At 39.6% G+C, this 22,275-nt stretch overlaps 1 protein-coding gene across 1 annotated transcript in view; it reads right to left on the bottom strand.

Annotated features, from left to right (window-relative positions):
* Positions 1-22,275, bottom strand: part of LRBA (LPS responsive beige-like anchor protein) — a 608,431-nt gene that overhangs the window by 438,187 nt on the left and 147,969 nt on the right. Inside the window, exons 31-33 of the mRNA XM_075613691.1 lie at positions 14,211-14,289; positions 13,797-13,930; positions 11,697-11,758 (exon numbers count right to left, since the gene is read on the bottom strand). Of these exons, the coding sequence (XP_075469806.1) occupies positions 11,697-11,758; positions 13,797-13,930; positions 14,211-14,289 (275 nt within the window). The remainder of the gene's footprint in view (positions 1-11,696; positions 11,759-13,796; positions 13,931-14,210; positions 14,290-22,275) is intronic.

Genomic DNA, 22,275 nt, shown 5'->3' with positions numbered 1-22,275 from the left:
CACCAATCAAAATGGCACAAATACAACCTGTTTAAGAAAAACCAAGGTGGCGCTCTACGCTAGCAATATCAGTACACCCACAAACAGTGCCAAAATAAAAGTGAATACAAATTAAGATTATATGCTTAATAACTACCTAAACAAGTGCAATACAAGTGTATATAATAAAATGCACAGTATAATTTGGAAATACTCCTCCACTCTGACCCTTGAACAGAGACTGTTCCAGCTGGCGCTTCCAAACGAATACTCCAAAAACCAGGGGAGCGGGGGTTGGCAACCGAGAGGGAAAGAGGAAAAGCTACATAGTGCCGCAATGCAAAGGAATGTGGTATCCGTGTGATGTAGTACCAATCAATTATTATACTCACTGTGGAGCGAAGAAATCGGGCATATCACAAATCTATGGCAATATGTTCTGAGTGGTATCAGGTACTCTCAAAAAAGGAAGAGAGCAAACAGTGCAGGCGGTACTGATAATAAAATACGTTTTGTAATGGTAAAAAAAAAAAACCTTCAAAATCTAGGCTTACAAGAAATAAAATCTTTAAGACATATGGCATGTACAATGACTCCCCAGGATAAGGCGAGTCGCGATCTCGCTGCTCCGTCACATCAAGCCGCGTCACTTCCGCTTCCAGTTAGGGTTGCCCGGAAACACGATACCACACAGAACATATTGCCACAGATGTATTTACCCGCTTTCTATGCTCCATTGTGACAAAATAATTGATGGGTGCTACATCACATGGATACCACATTTCTTGTATTACTGCTCTATGTAGCTTTTCCCCGTGTTAACATCCCCCGCTCCCCTGGTTTTTGGAGCAAAACAGCCCTGTGATAAGTGGTCTAATGAAATCGTATTCACTTCAACTTGACAGACCTGATCTAAATTAAGAGTCCCACTCATAACAAATACATATCCAACACAATAAAATACTCAGATGTGGCACTCTGCCCCCCCAGTAGACAATGTCATATTAATAAACATAAGACTTGCCAAATTGACCAGTACAATTTGAAACTATTCCAAGAACAGTATATGGAACCACTTTGGGGCACTGTGCAACACCATGATTGTAATAATCGCTGCATATTGAAAAACATATGGAGCATTAACAATGATACAAACGGGGAACCAAAACAAATTCTCTTACAGTTATCCCACAGCAAATGGAGAATACAATATTGGCTTCTGAACCTCAGATATATACTGACAGAACAAAAAGAACATAACACAAAAGTCATTCTAGATATATGGGTACTAAAAACCACAATGACAATGGATTACTGACTAAATATACAATATCTTTATAAGATCCATATACTCTGTGGATGATAGAGAAAAAGGGTAAGTATACAAACATCTAAATTACTGGCATTACAATACGACTCAACTAGACCAAACTTATTTTATAAGGTGCAGGGGTCTGCAAAAATGTTTACTATACATTCATATTAATTTAATTATGAACCACTATGCTAAACAAATGTATAGAATATAAAATGGCTACAGAAAAATACTGGTGAAGTTCGTTGAAGTATTTAAATCAGAATAAAGATGGCTAAAAGTAATTTATAGACAGTACGAGTACAGTATCTAACCTCCAGTTGCATGTCATTGAGGTATTTGGGCATGGTAACTAGCAGAAGAACACAGTACAGTACTATTAACTCAAAGCTTGCAATTGCTCTCATCACAAACACAGATTTAAGGCCATTTAGAGAATAACGTTGCACCCTGTGGTAGTTGGACAAATCATGCTTTTTTTTCCAGATGTTCTATAGTGGATGGACATAGCTAGATACAGTATCTGTGCAGCCAGCATATCTCAAGGGTCTTCTAAGTGTAGGCTCGCACCATAGAGTGAGGTATCACATTACTTTAAAAAATACATAAATAATAATTTGTGCTGCCCCACTGTACTAATAAAACAAGCATGTATTTATTCCAGATACAGATTACACCTTTTTCAAGGGTGTTACAGCACATGTTCAGTCAGACAGAGATACAGTAAACATGTACACAAATACCTACATGAGTTCTACAAAATGAACGCATACAGTCGAATAAATATTTTCTACCATAATTAAATGGTTTTTAAATTTGCAATTTATTAGATTAAAAGAAAGTCAGGAGCCCATTTCGGTGCAGCATACACATTAACAAGGAACACACTGTAAATAATTAACTAATTTTTGGGTTTTGAATAAATATTTTATCACGAGCATTGGAATAAAATCATCTAATTTCTACTAATATGAATAAATACATTTATGTTTAACACAATCTCTATTAAGGAAGACTGTAAAATAACATTTACCATGTACTGCATGTGCAATCAACAATAGACTTCCACTTGAAATTAACTAAGAAGTCTTATAAAATGCTACTTTTCAATCTGCAGTGGTGCTTTTGTGAAAGGCCACCATTATAGTTGCAGCGTGCGCCCCAGTGCGTGACGTCACACGGGCCTATCGCTCGCACGAAACATGCCCTGAGGCTGGAGGCGATCGGGAGGCATCACCAGGCTGGTTCGCCCTCAATGGCTGAACGGCTGCCGTGAAAAATAAATTAATAAATCGCCCGTGCAGTCGCTCTGCAGCGCTCGCGCACACTATGGACGGCCTCATTGAGGAACACACATTTGTACTCACGGTGCGCGATGTTGCGCGGAGCCACTATAATCTCAGACTAAAGAAAGAGGTGCCAGAACCCTTACCAAAGAAAAATGTATTTATATCCAAACAAAATAATTTGACTTTGAATACAGCAAACCAAAATATCAATTGTGAGCAGATTTACATCTCAGATCGGTCTGCAACCCTGCCTTTCCCCATTATCTCTTAGCATACAATGCTTCCACTGCAGCCAGGGATTCTGGGAAATTACATGCAAATACGCACACAAGTGACATGACTCGTGCGACGGTGAAGGGGACAAGAGTTACCTTTTGCTTCATGTGCATTTTAACACGTAGAGCTGTAAGCTTATGCTTGTTATATCACTGAGCTTTTCTGTACAACCGGGGTTAGAGGAGTGCACAGCCAGTAAACCTACCCACAGAGCTATTTCGACCTTTTCGGTCTCATCAGTGAGGGTGGTTATACTGGCTTTGCAATGTGAAGCTGGGGTAAGTTTCAACCACACATTAAATAAATTATGGTGGGTTATTTATTTATTTTTTAAGTTACAAAAAACCTCCACCATACAGCAAATAAAAATATCACTTGTGAGCATACGTCCCAGACCACATTTCTGTACTCATGTGGCTTTGAACACAGAAATGTGGTAGACAAGTAGTTCTTCCCTGCTAGTGAATATTCCAGCCCTACTCCTCGTCCTTTAATAAATCACTACATCTTGTTATTTGACTCCTTAACCAATATTTTCAATAGTGCTACTGTTGCATAACACGCCAGCATTGACCAAGCACATTGTGGTCTGGAGACGTCTGTTGCATCTTTATATAGAGTTTGTTGGTCCCTAAATAATGGGCTGGAACTCCGTTCCCCTAAATGCCTCCTCTAAAAAAGCCCCGTCCATCTTTAAGCATTCCGGTGGTGTTGATTGAAATAAGGATAAGACACGAGTTAACATTTGCTTAATATTCCTCTTGCTAGTTTACCTAGGATGTATGGGGCAGACTGGCTGGTGCTCAGTTTCCCAATGCATTCTATGCATTTCTGATAAATGGGAAAAGAATAGATGACCTGGCAGAAGGCTCAGACAATAACATGTGATTTACAGGACATGAATGCAGCTACTGCAAGATTTATCTGACAGCCCTCTCCGATAGTGGACTGCTGAGTATCCGATGGGATGATTTCTAGTCTGGAAAGTCTGCTACGGAGTAGCCATACACATTATTTATTTATTAGATGTTTTGGGTTGAAACCATTTTCAAATGATGCACTTCACAATGCATAGCAATAAATTTAGCTTTAAACCCTGGAAGGGAGGTAGTGTTATTGGAATGTATGTCAACCTGAATTAGGATGAGCAACACAAAGCTTTTATCAAGTGGCCTTGGACGCTGTGTCTATTGTTTCAAAAACTATATTCATGTCAAATAAACAAAAATGCCCTGCAGTAATATTGGATGAAATATTTCTTTAAAGCCCAAATTTAGCATAACGGTCAGAAATGTGCACAAAAAGTGCAATCTTCTATGAATATAATATTCAGTAACTGTGTATTATGCTGCATTACATACTAATCAGTGCATCAAATATCGTACACCACTTTACATACAGTAGAGCATTAGAACCTATTAATGTTAGTAATTAAAAATACTATCATTCTTCTGCGATGCAATACTTTAGGAGGCCAACATATTGTTATGTTTATCGTGTAGGTGTCGTACTTTAAAAACGCGAAACGTTTATTGAGGTCAGGAATTGTACAGGTAACGGAAAATCTGTGCAAGAAAAATTGTTTCTGCATTATTCAATTAAAATTATAGCATGTGGAGGTTTTTTACACTACTCTGACAGCACAGAGAAAAACTGTTACCATCAATGTAGTAATCTAATTTACATCAGTGACCCAAAAATGTCTAAGTGCAGTTTTTGGAGAGTGAGAGAAAAAAAAAGCTTTATGAAAGAAAAAGAAAAAAATCCAAGTGATTTATCCAGAATAGGGGTTCCCAACTTTATTATTATTCATTTTTTTGTTTTTTAAGCAGTGGCACCCCGGGAGGATTTTTTTTTAAATCAAGACATCCCTCACACGCACAAACCCACCACTCCCAACCTCTTTATACACATGCCACATTCACCCCTTCTCACACTTCATACCCTTCATACCCTTTTTCTCAACCCTCCCCATTCCATTCGATCCACCCCCTTACTTATATCACACATCCCACTTCACTCATACTCTATATACTTCCCTCTTGCGCCGCGCATATAGACCACGCACTCTCCCCACACCTCTCCTTATGCACGACAGACACATCGTCACTACACAAAGCAATCACACACCGCTTTCCTGTCTGCTCTATGGCCCGGGCCATAGACGTGTGGGGAGAGCGGAGGCGCTAACGCTGAGGCTCGCCTGCTTCAGTCAGCGCGATTGCACAAACTTGCAGGCGAGCCAGCGTGCGCGGGGGGAGCCGGGGGAAGGTGGTTGGAGGCGGAGCAGTGACGTCGCTGGGCCAATCGCCCGCGACGCACTGACGTCAATGTCACGGCGCCGTGACGTTGACGCTGCTGTGCTGTGATTGGAGGTTTTCAGCCGACAGCGCGCTGAAAAACAGCTTGGCGCTCGGCTGAAACCTCCAACTCCTCAGCACGCCTGCGGACGCTCGCGTGAGCCCCCTCTCAAGGCATCCTCATTGAGGATGCAGGGGCTCAGCGCGGAGCTTCCGCACGCCTCAGCACGGCTGGTCCATCTATGGACGCAGCTTATGCCAGACAGAGGCGCGGATCTCCGGATAGCGCCGGGCGCCTGCTGAGCAGCTGGCTGAGTGACTCCCCCACGGGCTGTAGCCACCTTGGCAGAGAGTCACAGTACCCCAGGGTACCGCGGCACCCTGGTTTAGACACTGATACAAAGATAAGCAATGTAGAACGCCCTGATCACTGCAGCATCCATTTCTTAAACAGGAATACCAACATTATTCTGGTTGCCGAGTGCTCTATCCCCTGAGCAAGGACACAGACGTGTGATCAAACACAAATGGCAACACAGCAAAAACTTACTTTAAACAAATATTAGCTCCGGGAAATGTCATTGAAAGAAAACCGGATTACATGTTGAGCCTTGTTCCTTAAACTATTGGTTGGGTGCAAGTGCTAGGAAATGTGTTTACCGACTCTGCTAACGGTCACTGATTGCTATCCCATAACCCCTTCTGCTACCTCATTACATCAAGACTGGTAGGTTGGATATGCACATCCATCATACCAACAACAATCATTCGATACGTACACGTAAAGAGTCTTCTAAAAACTGTCATTACAATAGCCATTCTCCATCATTAACCATTGGTTAGCAAAGCATAATGTACGTGTGCTATAATTAAACGTTGTAATAAATAAATTGTGAGCAAATTTGTTTTAGTACTGCCTATTTAAAAATTCCATACATCATAACTTTTTTTTCATAGTATACCTGATTTGCCAGGCACTAGAACACCAGTCAATATACAAATATACAATATACAAATACATACACTTCAACAATGCTCACGTTCCAAGGTATGGTCCATACCTTTTTACATTTAACATCAATTTTTCATAAGAACAAAAATAAATGTTTTCTATACTCCAAAATGAGTATGAACTATAATATGGAAATGATTTGAAATGTCATATGCAATGTAATAACAAAGGGCGGAAGCTAAATTAGATGGGCAAAGTGTGGCATTAATTCACTTGTCTCCCTTAGTTTCATACGTACTACTACCTTAGTATACATCATTTTCCTACCAACTAGCCAGGTAAATAAATCACCCACTGTACAACAAGCCACCACAACCCAAATCAATAACTACCATCCTAGACTCATACTGAATAGAACACAACAGGCACAGCACTATTTCAAACAATTACAAGCAATATGTACAAAGACGCATCAGTCCAGTTGGTACAGGCCAAAATCTCCCCAGCCGCATGGTTACTGGTCACTGGTATTCTGGCATCCACTCGCTAACTTTACCCACCAAATAACAGCCATAACTAGCCCCTCCAGCAAGGCCACCTCGCAGGGCTGTGACATACTGTAACACACCTTCAGAACTACAACCCTTACACGTTACCTTAAACCCCCTTTAAAAAAAGTAACCCTTTGAAATGTCATTAATAGACCTCGAATTCATGCTCCCTCTAAAGGTACCCAGCAGCAGACTGATGTCTTCTACATACTGCAATAGAGGTGGCCAACACATGACTCGCATGCAGCCCTTTACTGCTTCATGTGTGGCCGCAGAAGAAAAGAAAATTGGGGGAGATGGCACCAACTGCAGACACTGCAGAGGTACAAGAGACATGGAAGAGAAGCCAGAGCGCCACCTAACCATTTCCTCTCCTGAGTTCCTATGGACCAGTGATCCCTTGTGGGCTCCCAAGAAGCACAGGGTATAGCAAGTATACACCCTACTTTCTGTGAGCACCACGTGGTGCTGGCTGCAGAGACTGGAAAGCAAGGTGTCCCCCACTGCCCCACATCTCCCCATGTGTCACTCCCTCTTTCGCCCCATGTGTCACCCCCTCCCTTCCCATGTGTCACTCCCTCTTGTCCCATTCCCATGTCACTCCCTCTTGCCCCTTCATTTCCCATGTGTCACTTCCAATTGCCCCCTCCCTTCCCATGTGTCACTCCCTCTTGCCGCATTCCTACCCATGTTTCATCCCCTCTTCTCCCATCCTTACACGTTTCATCCCTCCCTCTCTCTTTCCTCCACCACCACCCCCCACACACACTTGTACTGTGTCAGTGTATAGTGCCGTCAGGTTATACAGGTATTAATTTGAATGTGTTTTTATTGTACCCTTTTAACACTGCTAAATTCTGGCTCCAACTCCCAGTCAGGTTGGCCACCCCTGTACTACACAGCATGAAAATAGCATCAAAAGCAAATAACCCATGTGAAAAGTAGAGGTATATCTCTTTAATAACCAAGTATTGTGCCTTTAGCCTGGCAAATACATTTCCATTTTTATATTTAAAGGCATATCTCCATGTGTAAGCAATGATATATAGATTATTACATTGAGCCTTAAGCTTTCAACTGAACACAACTCCATTATATGTTAAGGATGACAAATGTGAAAAGTTTTATACCACATTTGTAGATGTTAACTTTGTAAAGCTACCATATTATTTACGTGATTAAAATCCAGTTTCTGACCTGATCTTTTGATCTTTTGCCACTCAAACCTTTCCATCACTTCTTAAAAAATTAATTACAATTTAGCGCTTTGATATCACTTCCTTTCTTTTCTTCGTATCCACCTCCCCAACCCCCCCAAAAAGGGGGAAAAGTCAATTCATCAAACTCAACCAGTCTCCTCCCAGTATCTGCAAAACGTCGAGCAGGGATTCAATTTCATATATCTCTAGCTTTCATATAGCCAAAGACAGTTCACTTCTTAAGAAAATGAATCACTTTGGTGATTGCCACTGTGACCTCTTTGAATAAGGAAAATTCTAAGTGAAAAATGTAATTATCACAACAAAATCGGTAAGCATCTGGAACCAATTCCAACCTTTCAAAACATTTTTTATATACTTCCACATTATTTAGCTACATGAAAAGTTTATATTATTTCTTAAGACTTCACAAGGGTATTTCCATGATTTCCCCTATAAACAACCTTGCTACTAACTCCACTAAACAATTGCTGCATACCCCGTTTCATTAGATTAGCATTACACAGCACTGACACCTATGACAAATAGACACATTAGAGAATGTCATTTATTCCTTATTCCCCCTGCTTCCAATACTCTGGGCTGAAACATATTGCAAAAAGGACTACAACCCTGTATGCAATAACCAATGTTAGCTTAAATGGGGGGAAATGTATTTTTTTTTTTTTTTTAATTCTCCTTGAAATGTTTACAACAGTCTGCCAGCCTATTTACCAAATCCCTTCAAAACTCCATCTAATCCAAAGTAACACATTGGTTTGTCCTCGAGAGCATTACAACGGCCCACATCTTAAATATTCAAGTAGCATCACAAATTATCAAAGCATTACTGAAATCAAATGAGTCCTGAAAGGGGACTGACCATGTGAAATATCGACAGCCAATTCAGACATTTTTATGTTTCCACATTGTACGATATGAACTTCTTTGACAAGTATCTTCCTCAAACAAATATTCTTCCATATTAAAAAAAAAATTGCTAATGCAGTGTCAATTGTGATTTAGAAATAGCCAAAATGTGCTTATTGTTAAGTTTATTTTCCTGGAATAAAAACAAATCACGGATTTCTTCGGCACATCAAAATAAATGTGATGCTCTGTAGAAGGCGTTTAGCCACACAAAGGTGTTTACTGTAGAAGCATTGCTGGATCAGCAAGTGCAAATACTCGAATAACATTTTTATAGATCTATCCCTTAAAGGAGAACCATTGTATAGATAAAATCATTATTCCATTATGCAGGTGCCCCACCATCAAGATGACTTAAATTAGACATTTGTGTTACTTCTACAAATGGATTTTTTACTTTTCAAAATGTATACTTCTAATGTAAAAACATGAATCAGGCATTGCAAATGGTATAGTATATGACTAGCATGCCAATATAAAAAAAAGTCAAGAGTGACTGCACCTAAATGTAGCTGTTCTACTAAGACAAAAATACTTGAAGTCAAAGTCAACAGCATGAAAGCGGCTTCTAAAAACCAAGGCAGATTGGATCATTCAAAGTACCATACATATCAAAGAAGACAGCCCACTTAGAAGTGTTCCATGCCATGCGCGCTACATAGGAAAGCAAGAAAAATACAGTAAGATTCCTTATTTCCATTTTATTATTTTAATATTTAAGGAACTAATGTTCCCAAGTTATCCTAGCCGATAGTCATTTCTTGGCAGGCACTTAGTAAAAACAAATGACATCTTTATGATGCCGACACTGAGTTACATTTTGTCCTGTGTTTGCAATAATAAGCTCACTACAAGCATAACTACCCGGTCACTACTTCATTGTAAAATCTATTAGGTGTAATCTCCTGAAGTAATTGTTCTTATTGCACTTTATTGACAATATGCACCATTGATTCTTCACACCTTCTATGATTCTTTCATTTGTATTCATGAAATGTCTATCAGCGCAGTCTAAATAAATTTGGTGGTATAAGCACTAAAATGAATAAATCGATGCAGAGAAACATTAATTTTGCATTATCCTTATTCATCAGGCTCACTAACCAGAAGGGCTGCAAATGAAGGTCAAAGGTGTGTCCATGGGTCAGAACCCTTGACCTACAGACCAATACTCTTCTCATTAAAAAAGCTATTTTGAATCTTCCAGTGGGGGAATGTACTATTAAGACAATATAGAAGTATAGCTTATTTTTCAAGAGATACAAAAAAAACTCAATAAAAACCATTTCCTTTTAATTAAAGCATAGAACACAACAGCAAAAGCAAGATACAATTGAAAGAATCTGCATAAAAAGGTAATTTCAGCTGAAAATCAGATTTACTACTAAGCAGACTGTAGAATGTTTTAAAATAGTGCCGTATGCCTCCCCCCCCAAGAAAATAAGATGAGCCCATGCATCTTATAGCACACATTTTTACAGTTAAGGGATTTATTCCCCTTCCAAATCAAATATACTTTCCACATTCTTTCAACTGATTACAATTAGTATCGATCACCTGAATAGCACATTGGTAACTACGCAATGAATGACAGAATATTCCCCATAAACATTCTTACACACTGTCCTGTATGACTCCTTGGTTGACAATCGCCATTCTACTCTATCAACACAAGTAACATTTCAGCTGCTATTCTTTTGTTAGGAGGGGGACATTTCGTGTAGAAATGAATTACCAGTGACAGTGATTCCAAACTATTTATCACTTTTTTTATAACCTCTGTAGAAAAAGAAATACAGCTCATCACCCCCCGCAGTAGCAAAGCAGCACTCAGATCAGAGCAGAAATAAATCTGTTCCATCAGTTTATTATGCTCTTGATTTTATCTTTACCTTCAAAAATCCTAACAGCAGTCATGAAAGTTTAACAGAGTTCAGAGTGCAGTGGAAATTAGATACTAATTTGAGTAGTTCAAGATGGAACTGTTGGACCACTAACCTAAAAAAAACCTAGCTAACGTAGGTCTACATCCACAGCTCTGTGTGATGTCCTGTGGCAATATATGCAACAAGATACAAATGGACATAATGCATTTGTGAATAACACCACCACAATGTTTGAAAAACTTGTGAATCGTGGCAATGTGCCCTAGGCACCTTCAGCTGTAAACTGTGAAAGCTACAATCTCCTATGAAGTAGAGTAGAAAAAGACCATTGTGTTAATTTGAGATGTACAGTAATCCCTCCTAAGGCTGTGCTTATAGTGCCTGCGAACGGCGACGTCGCTCCAAAACAAATCCATTGGCTCCGTCGCATGCGCTTATAGTAAGCGTGACGGCGACGGAGCGACCAAAAATTTGTAAACCAGAGACAGACGCCTCATGTGATGGTCTCTAAATCAATAGCAGAGCACTGCCCTACTCCTTGGTGACATCACTGGCCTTGTCGCCAGCGACGTCACTTCAAACTAAAGTTCAATTTTCGCCAATGGCGACTGGTGACAGAGCTGAAAAGGGAAATTACTCATGTAACAATTTTATCATTTTAAAGGGTGGTTTATCCACACCCACACACACGTTATTATCCTGAATATAATGGTATACACAACACTGCTTCTTACAGGGTCTATCCAAGTAAACATGATTTTGCACCTGGAGATAAAAGGTGTTCAAGATGGCAGCCATTTTCAGAAATTTAAAACAAAACTATTGTGAGATTTCCCAACGGAGTATGTGAAAGACAAATGTACACGCGTGACTCTACTTTTATGTGCCATGAGGTGTTGCAGCCCTTTCAAGCAATGAATTACTTTATTTGCATTACTAACGTGAATTGTGTAGGTATACAACAGTCTATTTTCAGGCGCCGAGTAGTTCCCAAAGAAGCAGTATAAAAGTGATCTTACCTGAGAGCACAGAAGCATGACCAACTCCACCACCGAACTGCTGGATTTCATGCAAACGAGACCTAGGAATAATGAACATATTGCTGAACATAGAAGATTTCGAAAATCGCTGTAGAGTTTTTAAAATGAGTCCGCAATTTGATTATTAAATGTTTTTAGTGCACAGAAATCTAAAGCAGTACAGTTCAACAAATGTTAAGTAGAGACATTAAGTAAACCCGTTCCTGCACAGGAATTTAGATTTGCAATCGCCATTGTTTAAGATTCTGCAATTCTAACATCGTAAAATATCAGCAAAACTAAAAAAATATATGTATGCATTCATGACCTAATAATTCTGTTCAATAAAAAGGACGCCACAGAAAGAAAAGAAAGAAACATGCGCGATACACTGTATACACATTTGCATTTCACTTTGGCTTTTTAGAGACATGGCCAACATATGCTCCATTGATTCATAATATCTGTACGTCTTAGCTGGAGTGGGAGAATCATTACATATGCAGAGAAGGGAAATGGTTCCTTGACCTTTGCTTTCTCCATTGCTCGCCTTCCCTTCAGCCCTCTAGCTATCAATCACGTTTCCATTTTGTTTGGTGGCAGCAGACATCCCGAACACTCTTATTAGTACTTTGACCCTTGGCCCTGCAGTAAACCTTAGCAGAAGTGTAAGTAGTTACCTATTTGATATTTCTGATTGTTTATACAAACTCCTACCGCAGCTGGAAGGGCCTGCTTTGCAATGTGCCGCTTTTAGATGCTCAGCTTAACTTACTTTAATACAGTACTTTCACAACTCTGCTATTGAAATGTGTCAACCAATGGAGTTTAAACATGCAGCACGTGTCTTCACCTATCACTGAAAAGGCCTGTAAATGTGATAACTAGAAGCAATATTTTCTAGTTACAAACTTATTGTTTTGTCAATTGACAGTTGAACGGTCAGTTACACTTCGGGGCTCATTTCATGGCTACGTTTTGAGAAACCCCTTTCATGAGTATTGAAAGAAATGTTTTCACTGCATCATCTGAAAAACCAATAGGATTTGTTTAGTCTTTGCTAAATATAGATTTTGTTTTGTGTGCGTTTCTTTCACAATGTAACTGTGAAATCCATGTTATGTTTTGCAGTACACTCCTCTGCGCTTAAATAAATAAAAATAAAAAACAACAAAAAAGGAATATTAGGAATTGGATACACCAACAAAATTCAGAGATTGAAAAGATATAGGGTTGGTTGTGTTCCACAACACATTTTGAAAAGTGAATTAATCTAAGAGAGAGCAAGAGGCTCGTATAGAAATGGAGTTGCATGCCTCTCACTACCAATTCACAAGTTAATTACAAGATATCCCAATGTTAATCTATACATGCATAATGAATGTGCAGCTTTACAATATGTATTTTATTACTTTCACATTCGAGAGCACTGAAGTTTGCTTGGCATCTTCAGTACTAGTTAGGCCATCAAACCCGTTTCTAGGTTTATTGCTAAAAAAAGTTTTGCTATTTTACTTCCCAAAGTGTAGGTTTCGCACGTGCAAAATAATGGAATGATAAAAAAAAAAAAATTCTGATTACGCCTACCTGTCAATGGTTTTTCCAAACCAATTTCACAATCCCCAATATCACACAGAATTAGGATACCAAACATCTGTGCGTAACTGCATAAATTAGCACCTTTCCCTCAACACACCTCTCCACCAGGTTGCCCTGAAATGTTAACCTGCATATTTTGACCCCTCTATTATTATTATTGTTTTTAAACATGCAACTGTATATGAAGAAACAATGCAAGCTATCAATGCAAAAACACAACAAAGATTTACAAAATAAGCACCATGGTTGTCTATATGTAAATGTGAAGTAGCCAGAACATGTCTGACAATATGAATGATCGATTGACTGACACACCCTCAACTGTTATCCTCTTCTAGTGTGGTCCTCGGCAGAAAAAAAAAACATAGTAACTTGTCATTTGCAGTTGAACAAGGGGGTCGGAAAAATAAACTGTGTTAGAGGCTTCGAACGTGAAAAAGAGGATTTTTGTGTAATGCTGGAACAATGCATCCAAAGCAAGAAAGGGTCTTTATTACTCACTTGTTCCTTCAATTAACAACTCTTGGCCATGGCTTCCCAGAAGTGTGCGAGACAGAAATGGGGCAAAATCCACAAATATTTCCCTCAGGAGCGGAGCGGCCTTCTCCAACGCATGCTCCAGACGCTCGGTAATGCTAATACGAGAAGACAGATTTACCTTAAATGCTGAAAAGGTCAAAAAAGGTAGCAAACTTTTGAGATGTAAAGAGAGTTTAATTATGTATTTTGTCTTGTATGCAATAAATTAACGTTGAACCAAGCTACAAGTCTAGACTGCTTTTATAGGACAAAACCTAGCAGGGACATCTGTAACTAGTGAAACAAGTCTAAGAACGCAGAGTTTAACCTTAACCCATTTAGTGCCAACACACTAACCCTTCCAATGCAGTCAAGGGGTAAAAGAAATGGGCTCACCTCATGTTTGACGCAGAGTCCTCAGGCACAGATGAAACTGTTTGGACCGACGGCAGCTTTGCATTGGATGATCCACTGCCTATGGAGAGAAAACAATATATACATCACACACAAACACACACAATAGGTTTAATAAATAAATATATCCATCTATTAACCACTTGGTTGCAGTTCTGAATCCTAGACACAGTATTTGTCCTGTAAAAAATATATATGTTAGCTGGTTGTACTGAACTAGCAAAATGATTCCCTGGCGACGTTTACCAGATATCCATGTAATGTGTGCTCTTGCTATAGTGTATGGACTTGAAAGATTTGATCTTGAATACTATTCAGGTCTTTCTCGCTTAATTTAATATTTAGTATTGTGTATAAAAGATAAAATGAGCAACAAGAGCATGTACAAGACGAAAAAGGAAAGACCCCAAAATACAGTGTTTGAAATAAGCCTCTTCACAAAAAAGGACAAATGAAAACATTTGAGCTTTTCCTCTAGTACATTACAGAGCAAGCTTAGCCATATCTAGATTTTATTTTTATTTCGTCCCCCTACCAAGACATAATATTCCTTTAAGAAAAAAAGAGCACTGAAACGTACATGTGTTTTCAGGCATACCAGAGGATACAATAAAGAGATTTGCAATTTACTGTGCATGTTTTTAAAACAGTGATTCTGATTGTGTTCACTGGCAAAGCCTGATTAAATCTACAAATGCACATGTGGATAATAAGCACAGTAGCCACTTCAAACATGTGGAATCAAACTGGCTTATCTTTCCCTTATCCTCTCACTGATAAACTGGCTCCTTCAAACTGACAGTTTTACAGACACTCACAAGAACATAAAAGAAAATGCAAATAGATCATCTGTCTAGCACCCTTCTCAGCAAAGCTTATTGTATATTTAGAGTCCCCAAGGCTCTAAACAAATAATGTCTACAGCAATAAAGTATCATTTAAGACCTTTCCCTTTTCTCGGCTCATCGTAAAAAGAACTCATGTATTTTTATTTATATCTTTAGTCAATTGCTATAAAGTTATTTCAATCAATTAAGCTCACCTTTGAAACAATTAAAGAACACCTTTTGTACAGAGACGCACATCTAAATGTTTGTGTCTGTGCACTCTACCTTCTATCGCACAATGCTATAAAGTAAGCAAGCTGTACATAAAACATGTTTCTTTACAGGCAATTCCTTGATGACGGTATTAGCAAACACAAAGGAAATCAACTACTGACCACCGATTACAACCTGGCATTAGACTGCTCTATTCCTAGACTAGTTCCTCTAATATTTTCTGTACTCATTGCTTTACTTCAGGCCGGACAAACACGCAGCCCGCAGAGTTTTTGGCCTGGCAGAGAAAGTGGAGGTGGAGGTGGAGCTAGGGGCTCTGAGGCACACATGCTTCAGCTTCAATCCTCCTGCTGGTAATATTGCAGACTCCCTCACGCCCCCCTCCCCCGTCACTCTAGGCCCCACCACATCCCCCGTCCATCTAGGCCCAGCCTTTTTGCGGACGATATACTATTGACGCTTTCAAAACCTCTCACACCCCTCCCTAACCTTTTTCAGGTTCTATCAGAATTCGGCTCACTTTCAGGTTATAATATTAATTATTCCAAATCCATGGCCCTTAGTTTAAATCTCCCTAAAGAATTAGTAAAATTACTCCAACTAAATTTTGACTTTAAATGGAATACGAACCATATTAAATATCTAGGGGTTCAATTAACAAAAAATTATTCAACTTTATATAACGCAAATTTTAAACCCTTTTTTGACCAGATAGTCAAGGACTTAGCCCCTTGGAACCAATATATAATATCCTGGTTTGGGAGAATAACCACTATTAAACAAACATGGACGGAAGTGTTCACCTTAATACACAAGATCCTAGAAATCACTGTCCCACATGACCCAGTATATGTATTGCTAGGCAAGCCAGTGGCCAATATTCCCTGAAAAAAAGCTAGAGTACTAGCCCAAATGTTAAATGCTACACGGTGTACAATTGCCAAAAATTGGAAACAACCTGCCCCCCCCATCCTTAAACCAAATAAATAACAAAATTTGGCATATAGTTTATATGAAAAAACTCTCAGCCTATCTGAACAGCTCTACCTCGCAATTCTCTGAGATTTGGGCTCCTTGGTTTCGCCATGCAGGTATATCCCCATATATAAATTAGAATATTTGGAACAGTGTGATACTGTACATGTGGTAATGAAATTGTTGTGTACAATGCTATATTGTTACAAATGCTATCCCTTCCCCCCCTCCCCGATCCCCCCTTTATCGGTTATATGTTTTGTTTATTTTTATTTCGTATGTACAAAAAAAAAAATGCTCAATAAAAATTTAAGTAATAAAAAAAAAAAACTTCTGGGTTGCTTTCGCAGTATGTTTTGGGTCATTGTCCATCTGTAAAGTGAAACGCCGTCCAATCAACTTCGCTGAATTTGGCTGAATCTGAGCAGACAATATATCCCTATACACTTCAGAATTCATTTGGCTGCTTCTGTCACATCATCAATAAACACTAGTGACCCTGTGCCATTGTACGCCATGCATACTCCCATGCCATCACACTGCCTCCACCGTGTTTTACAGATGATGTGGTATGCTTCGGATCATGAGCCGTTCCAAGCCTTCTCCATACTTTTTTCTTCCCATCATTCTGGTACAGGTTGATCTTCGTTTCATCTGTCCAAAGAATGCTGTTCCAGAACGGGGCTGGCTTTTTTAGATATTGTTTGGCAAAGTCTAATCTGGCCTTTCTATTCTTGAGGCTTATGAATGGTTTGCACCTTGTGGTGAACCCTCTGTATCTGCTCTCGTGAAGTCTTCTCTTTATGGTAGACTTGGATAATGATATGCCTAACTCCTGGAGAGTGTTCTTCACTTGCTTCTTCTCAAACCTGGCCCTATTCCCTCCTTCCACATTACTGTTGGAAGTACGATCATTCACCCAGTAGCCCAAGCACGCTGCTTAGGGGTCACACTCAACGCATCTCTCACATTCAGAACGTTTCTAAAACCTGTCGCTTTTTCCTCTGCAATATCACTAAGATACGCCCGTTTCTCTGTTGCTCGACTGCTAAAACTCTGACTCAGGCCCTCATTCTCTCCCGTCTTGATTACTGTAACCTCCTGCTGTCTGGCCTTCCTGCCTCTCACCTGTCTCCCCTACAATCTATCCTAAACGCTGCTGCTAGAAATCACTCTACTCTTTCCTAAAACGGTCTTCGCGCGTCTCCTCATGAAATCCCTCTCCTGGCTTCCGATCAAATCCCATATCACACACTCAATTCTCCTCCTCACTTCTAAAGCTTTACACTCTTCTGCTCCACATTACATCTCGGCCCTAATTTCTTGTTATGCACCATCCCGACTCTTGCGCTCCTCTCAAGGATATCTTCTTTCTACCCCCTTTGTATCTAAAGCCCTCTCCCGCCTTAAACCTCTCACTTACTGCCCCGCACCTCTGGAATGCCCTTCCCCTCAATACCCGACTAGCACCCTCTCTATCCACCTTTAAGACCCACCTTAAGACACTTGCTTAAAGAAGCATATGAATAGCACTGTGGATTATACTGGACACATGATACGTATAGCTTGGCCCCCTGCAGACGTACTTACCAAAATTGCCTCCTACTGTCTCTGTACAATCTCCCTAACAATTAGACTGTAAGCTCCTCGAAGCAGGGACTCCTTTTCCTTAATGTTACTTTTATGTCTGATGCACATATTTCCATGACCTGTTTATATTATCTGTTATTTATTTGATTATCACGTGTATTACTACTGTGAAGCGCTATGTACATTAATGGCGCTATATAAATAAAGACAGACAATACAATACTCGGCTGGATGTTGTGAACGGGTTTTTCTTTACCATGGAAAGGATCCTACGATCATCCACCACTGTTGTCTTCCGTGGACATCCAGGCCTTTTTGTGTTGCAGAGCCCACTGTGCGTTCTTTTTTTCTCAGAATGTATCAAACTGTTGATTTGGCCACTCCTAATGTTCCTGCTATCTCTGATGGATTTTCTTTTCTTTTTTTTGCAGCCACCTCTGGTAAATGCTTTACAACACCCATGCCAAGTTCCATACTATATATCAAATGAAAATATCCTTTGTGAGCACATTTCAATACCTCAGGCAGGTCTGCAACCCTGTTTTTAACCATTATCTCCCAACCTACAGTGCTCCACGGCAGCAAGGGACTATGGGAAATGACATGCAAATGAGCACTCTGTCACTTTTTGCTTCAAATCCATTTTGACATGGCCCCTATAAATTTATGCCTGCCACATTACACAGCTTTTCAGCACAGCCTGGGTTAAAGTGCATAGCTAGTCATTTAATTTAAAGTGCACAGACAGCTGTTTTGACCTTTGGGGTCTTAGTGTGAGGCTGGTTATACTGGCTTTGCAATTTGAAGCTGGGGTAGCCATATAACCATATATGGATGCAGTTGTTTGCCGTTTTTAGGCTGCATAGTTATAGATACCAAATAGTGTGAGTGCAGGGACATGACAAATAATTTACCAAATACTAAGAATAAACTATTTCACATAGCGCCTTTCTCCCAATGGGACTCAAAGCGCTTCTCAATTACTGTATAGTGCGCAGTACGCAGCACATAAAATTGTTACAGACAGTCCCTGCCCCGTAGAGCTTACAATCTATGTTTTTGGTGCCTGAAGCACAGGAAGATAAAAAGACTTGCTCAAGGTCACAAGGAGCCGACACCGGGTATTGAACCAGGTTGCCCTGATTTAACTCGGTATCATTGTTTACAGTCAGTGTCTACTAATCACTACTTCTACTAATGTACAAGTTTGTTGCACTTCACAGCCAAATCAGAATGTAAATTTGATCTACTGTAACAAGTGCCTGAATGTGTTTAACAAAGGATTTTAGAAACCAGTAAATTATGCTTGAGGTTATGTTTATTTATGCAACCCTTCATATATACAGTAATCCTGCTGGTAGCTATAAATAAAAGAATTCCTGGTTTCTGAAATCTGCCAATAACAAAATAGGCACGTGTGCATTCATATTTGGTAAAACAGAGTCCCGTAGCTGAACACAATTGTCAGTGATTACGGGCCATAGCAGGCAAGTTTGGATTTATATGGGACACAAAATACGTTCTTCATAGTAAATTATGAGGCAATTATTTATTTTTTTCTTACACTTCTCTAACAAGGGGACTAAGCAAGATAAAACCCCAATGTGGATGGCATTTATATGAACGCACTTTTTTCCCCAACAAAACATTTAGACTGCCATCTTTTCTTCAGCTCATCTATGTTCCATGTATATGGCATTCACAACTGGCCACACTACCATCATCTGCAGTGCCCATGTTAGTCACATCGGAATAGGCAGACGTGCATGCGTTTGGCATTACTTTACAAATATTAAAAGATAAAATCAATGACCAATTAGTTCTAGTTTACACAACTAAACATTTATTTAATTGTTGTATGCAAGTGGTTAGACTTTAAAAAAAAAATACAATTACCAATGCCAGAAAATGTATCCGATACTTTAGAGAGACATAACATTTCTGCAGGCTTGCACTCTGAAGTAGTATTTAAAATGTAGGAAGTTAAGTTTCCTCAGTGACAGATGCATGGAATATGAATAATTACTTGTCACGTCGGAACCAAAAAAAAAGTGCTAAACAGATTGAAGAAAAAGTTTTCGATCAACACAAAGTGATTTGCATGTCTACATAATCGAGATGGATACTGTAGGTGCTTAAACAACCTCATCATTACACACAGTCGGTACGAGCTTCAGCACAACAGAAAAGGGAATGCTCAATTTCAGATGTATTTTTTGAATCATTAGTACTTTTAATGTGTAGCACAAGAATGTTTTATTTGGCCAATTTAAACTTCTGTATCAAAAAAACTGAAACTGCATTTGTTTTGGTCAAAATTGTGTTATTTCTGGTAGATGAACAATGCTAAAAAACTGTAGAACATATTTTGCATTATTATTACAAGCTTTTTGATTCTATTAAATGCTACATTTGGGTTCTTGTACACCAACAGTTGTCATCTTCTAGCAGTGATCTCATGTGCGGTTATATTTATGCTACAATTATTTCAATTAGATGCCCAAATATGTCTGGTGTTTTCAGTCTCTTGCCTGCTTCTCTGAAGCCTATCAGGCCAGATTAAAATGACACTTTCATTGCCAACATTGCTAGACATTCTGGAAGTTGTACAGGTACAAGTTACATCATTTGTGTTGACTGTCTGGATTTCATTCATCTAAAAACAAACATACAGCAACATACTAAACGCTCCTAGTTCAGAAGTTCCTAGAGAACAGAAGTGGAATGTCTGACTTTGTTTGAACTTCTGCACATACCAAAAGTCTGTGGGTCTCCCATATGAAGGCCCAAAGTAAAGGTGCACCCATCTAACAGAATTTAGTAAACAAGCATTCTTGCAGTAAGCAAAACACACAAAAACATTTTTAAATTACCAAGAAACCCTTTAACTTCTACTGTAAATTGTATTATTATGGGCAGAAAATAATCAGAGGCAAATCAACAAAATTAGGAAAATCTGTTTATAAAAAATGGTAAATCACCATTCTGCCAAACCGTTACCCTACTCAATTTACCTTACTGGTCAATAGTTGGTTCATCCCTCATTTGTTTGCTACAACTTTAGGAATACAGTATCTGTGGGAAAAGTTTCATCAACGGAAGATGGATTCTTGATTAATATACCAAAAATAGCACCTAAAATAATTGCTTACAAAAGCTGGTAACCATATCCCTATGAGATGCCTTTCATGTCACACACCTAGTAGCAACAACATTTTATCCAAGCATGTCAACATTTGGCCACAGTCCTGACATCAGAGGAGCCAAAAGTAGGGCTTGGTTGCCCAAGAAAGCGGCTAAACGCAGCAAATATGTATGTAATCTCTATTCTTCCCTTGTTTTATCACCATATGAAACACTTTTTTATCCACCAAAAGCATCTTCAAACAACCTACATTTCCCTCACAATAAAAGACCATCACAGTAGATATATTTACATTTACATGGCTACTGAAACAGCAAAAAGTAAAAGACTGGAGCGTCAAAAGTAAAAAAGGATGAATATCTGAAAATGTCAAATTAGTCGTTCATCACTGATAATCTTGCCCATTTGCGAATCACCATAAAATCATATAAAAAGAAATTTCAGACATTTCCAATAGATTCATAAGCTGCTGATTCTTTAAAGAAAAAGAAAAAAAACACAAGTTGTACTATTTAACAGTTTCTATAGTGAGTACAGTATATATTTATCTTCTGTACAGGCATACCCCGCTTTAAGTACACTCGCGAGTAAGTACATATCGCCCAATAGGCAAACGGCAGCTCACGCATGCGCCTGTCAGCACGTCCTGAATAGCAATACCGACTCCCTACCTGTACCGAAGCTGTGCGCAAGCGGGGAGACTATGGAGCCTGTTACACATGCGTTATTTACATCAGTTATGCACGTATATAACGATTGCAGTACAGTACATGCATCGAAAAGTGGGAAAAGGGAGTGCTTCACTTTAAGTACATTTTCGCTTTACATACTTGCTCCGGTCCCATTGCGTACGTTAATGCGGGGTATGCCTGTATAGCTTACAGCAGGGCTGCACAACACGCGGCCCGCCTGGCCTCTCTGCGTGGCCCGCGGCGGCCGGGCGCCAGTTATTTAATTAATTAAATAAAGTTTTAAAAAAAATAATAATTTTTTAAAGTTTAAAAAAATGGCGGCGATTCATCTCCAACCCATCCTCCTTCGCCTCCCCCCCGCCTCCTTCGCCTCCCCCCCGCCTCCTTCGCCTCCCCCCCACCCTCCCCCCGCCCCCGGGTTTTGAAATGCGCGCGGGGGCAGAAGCAGCATGAGGAGGATGCAGGATGCCGGGGACTGGAGGTCAGAGCATGCTGGGGGCGGGGCTTAGTGCCGGGGAGAGGATGTGCTGAAAAGATGTGCTGAATAGAGAGGTGTGTGTGTGTGTGTGTGTGTGTGTGTGTGT

This window comes from Ascaphus truei, chromosome 1, assembly GCF_040206685.1.
Source record: "Ascaphus truei isolate aAscTru1 chromosome 1, aAscTru1.hap1, whole genome shotgun sequence".
Lineage (NCBI taxonomy): Eukaryota > Metazoa > Chordata > Amphibia > Anura > Ascaphidae > Ascaphus > Ascaphus truei.
Note: the sequence above shows the minus strand (reverse complement) of the source record. Positions and strands in the feature narration are given on the sequence as shown.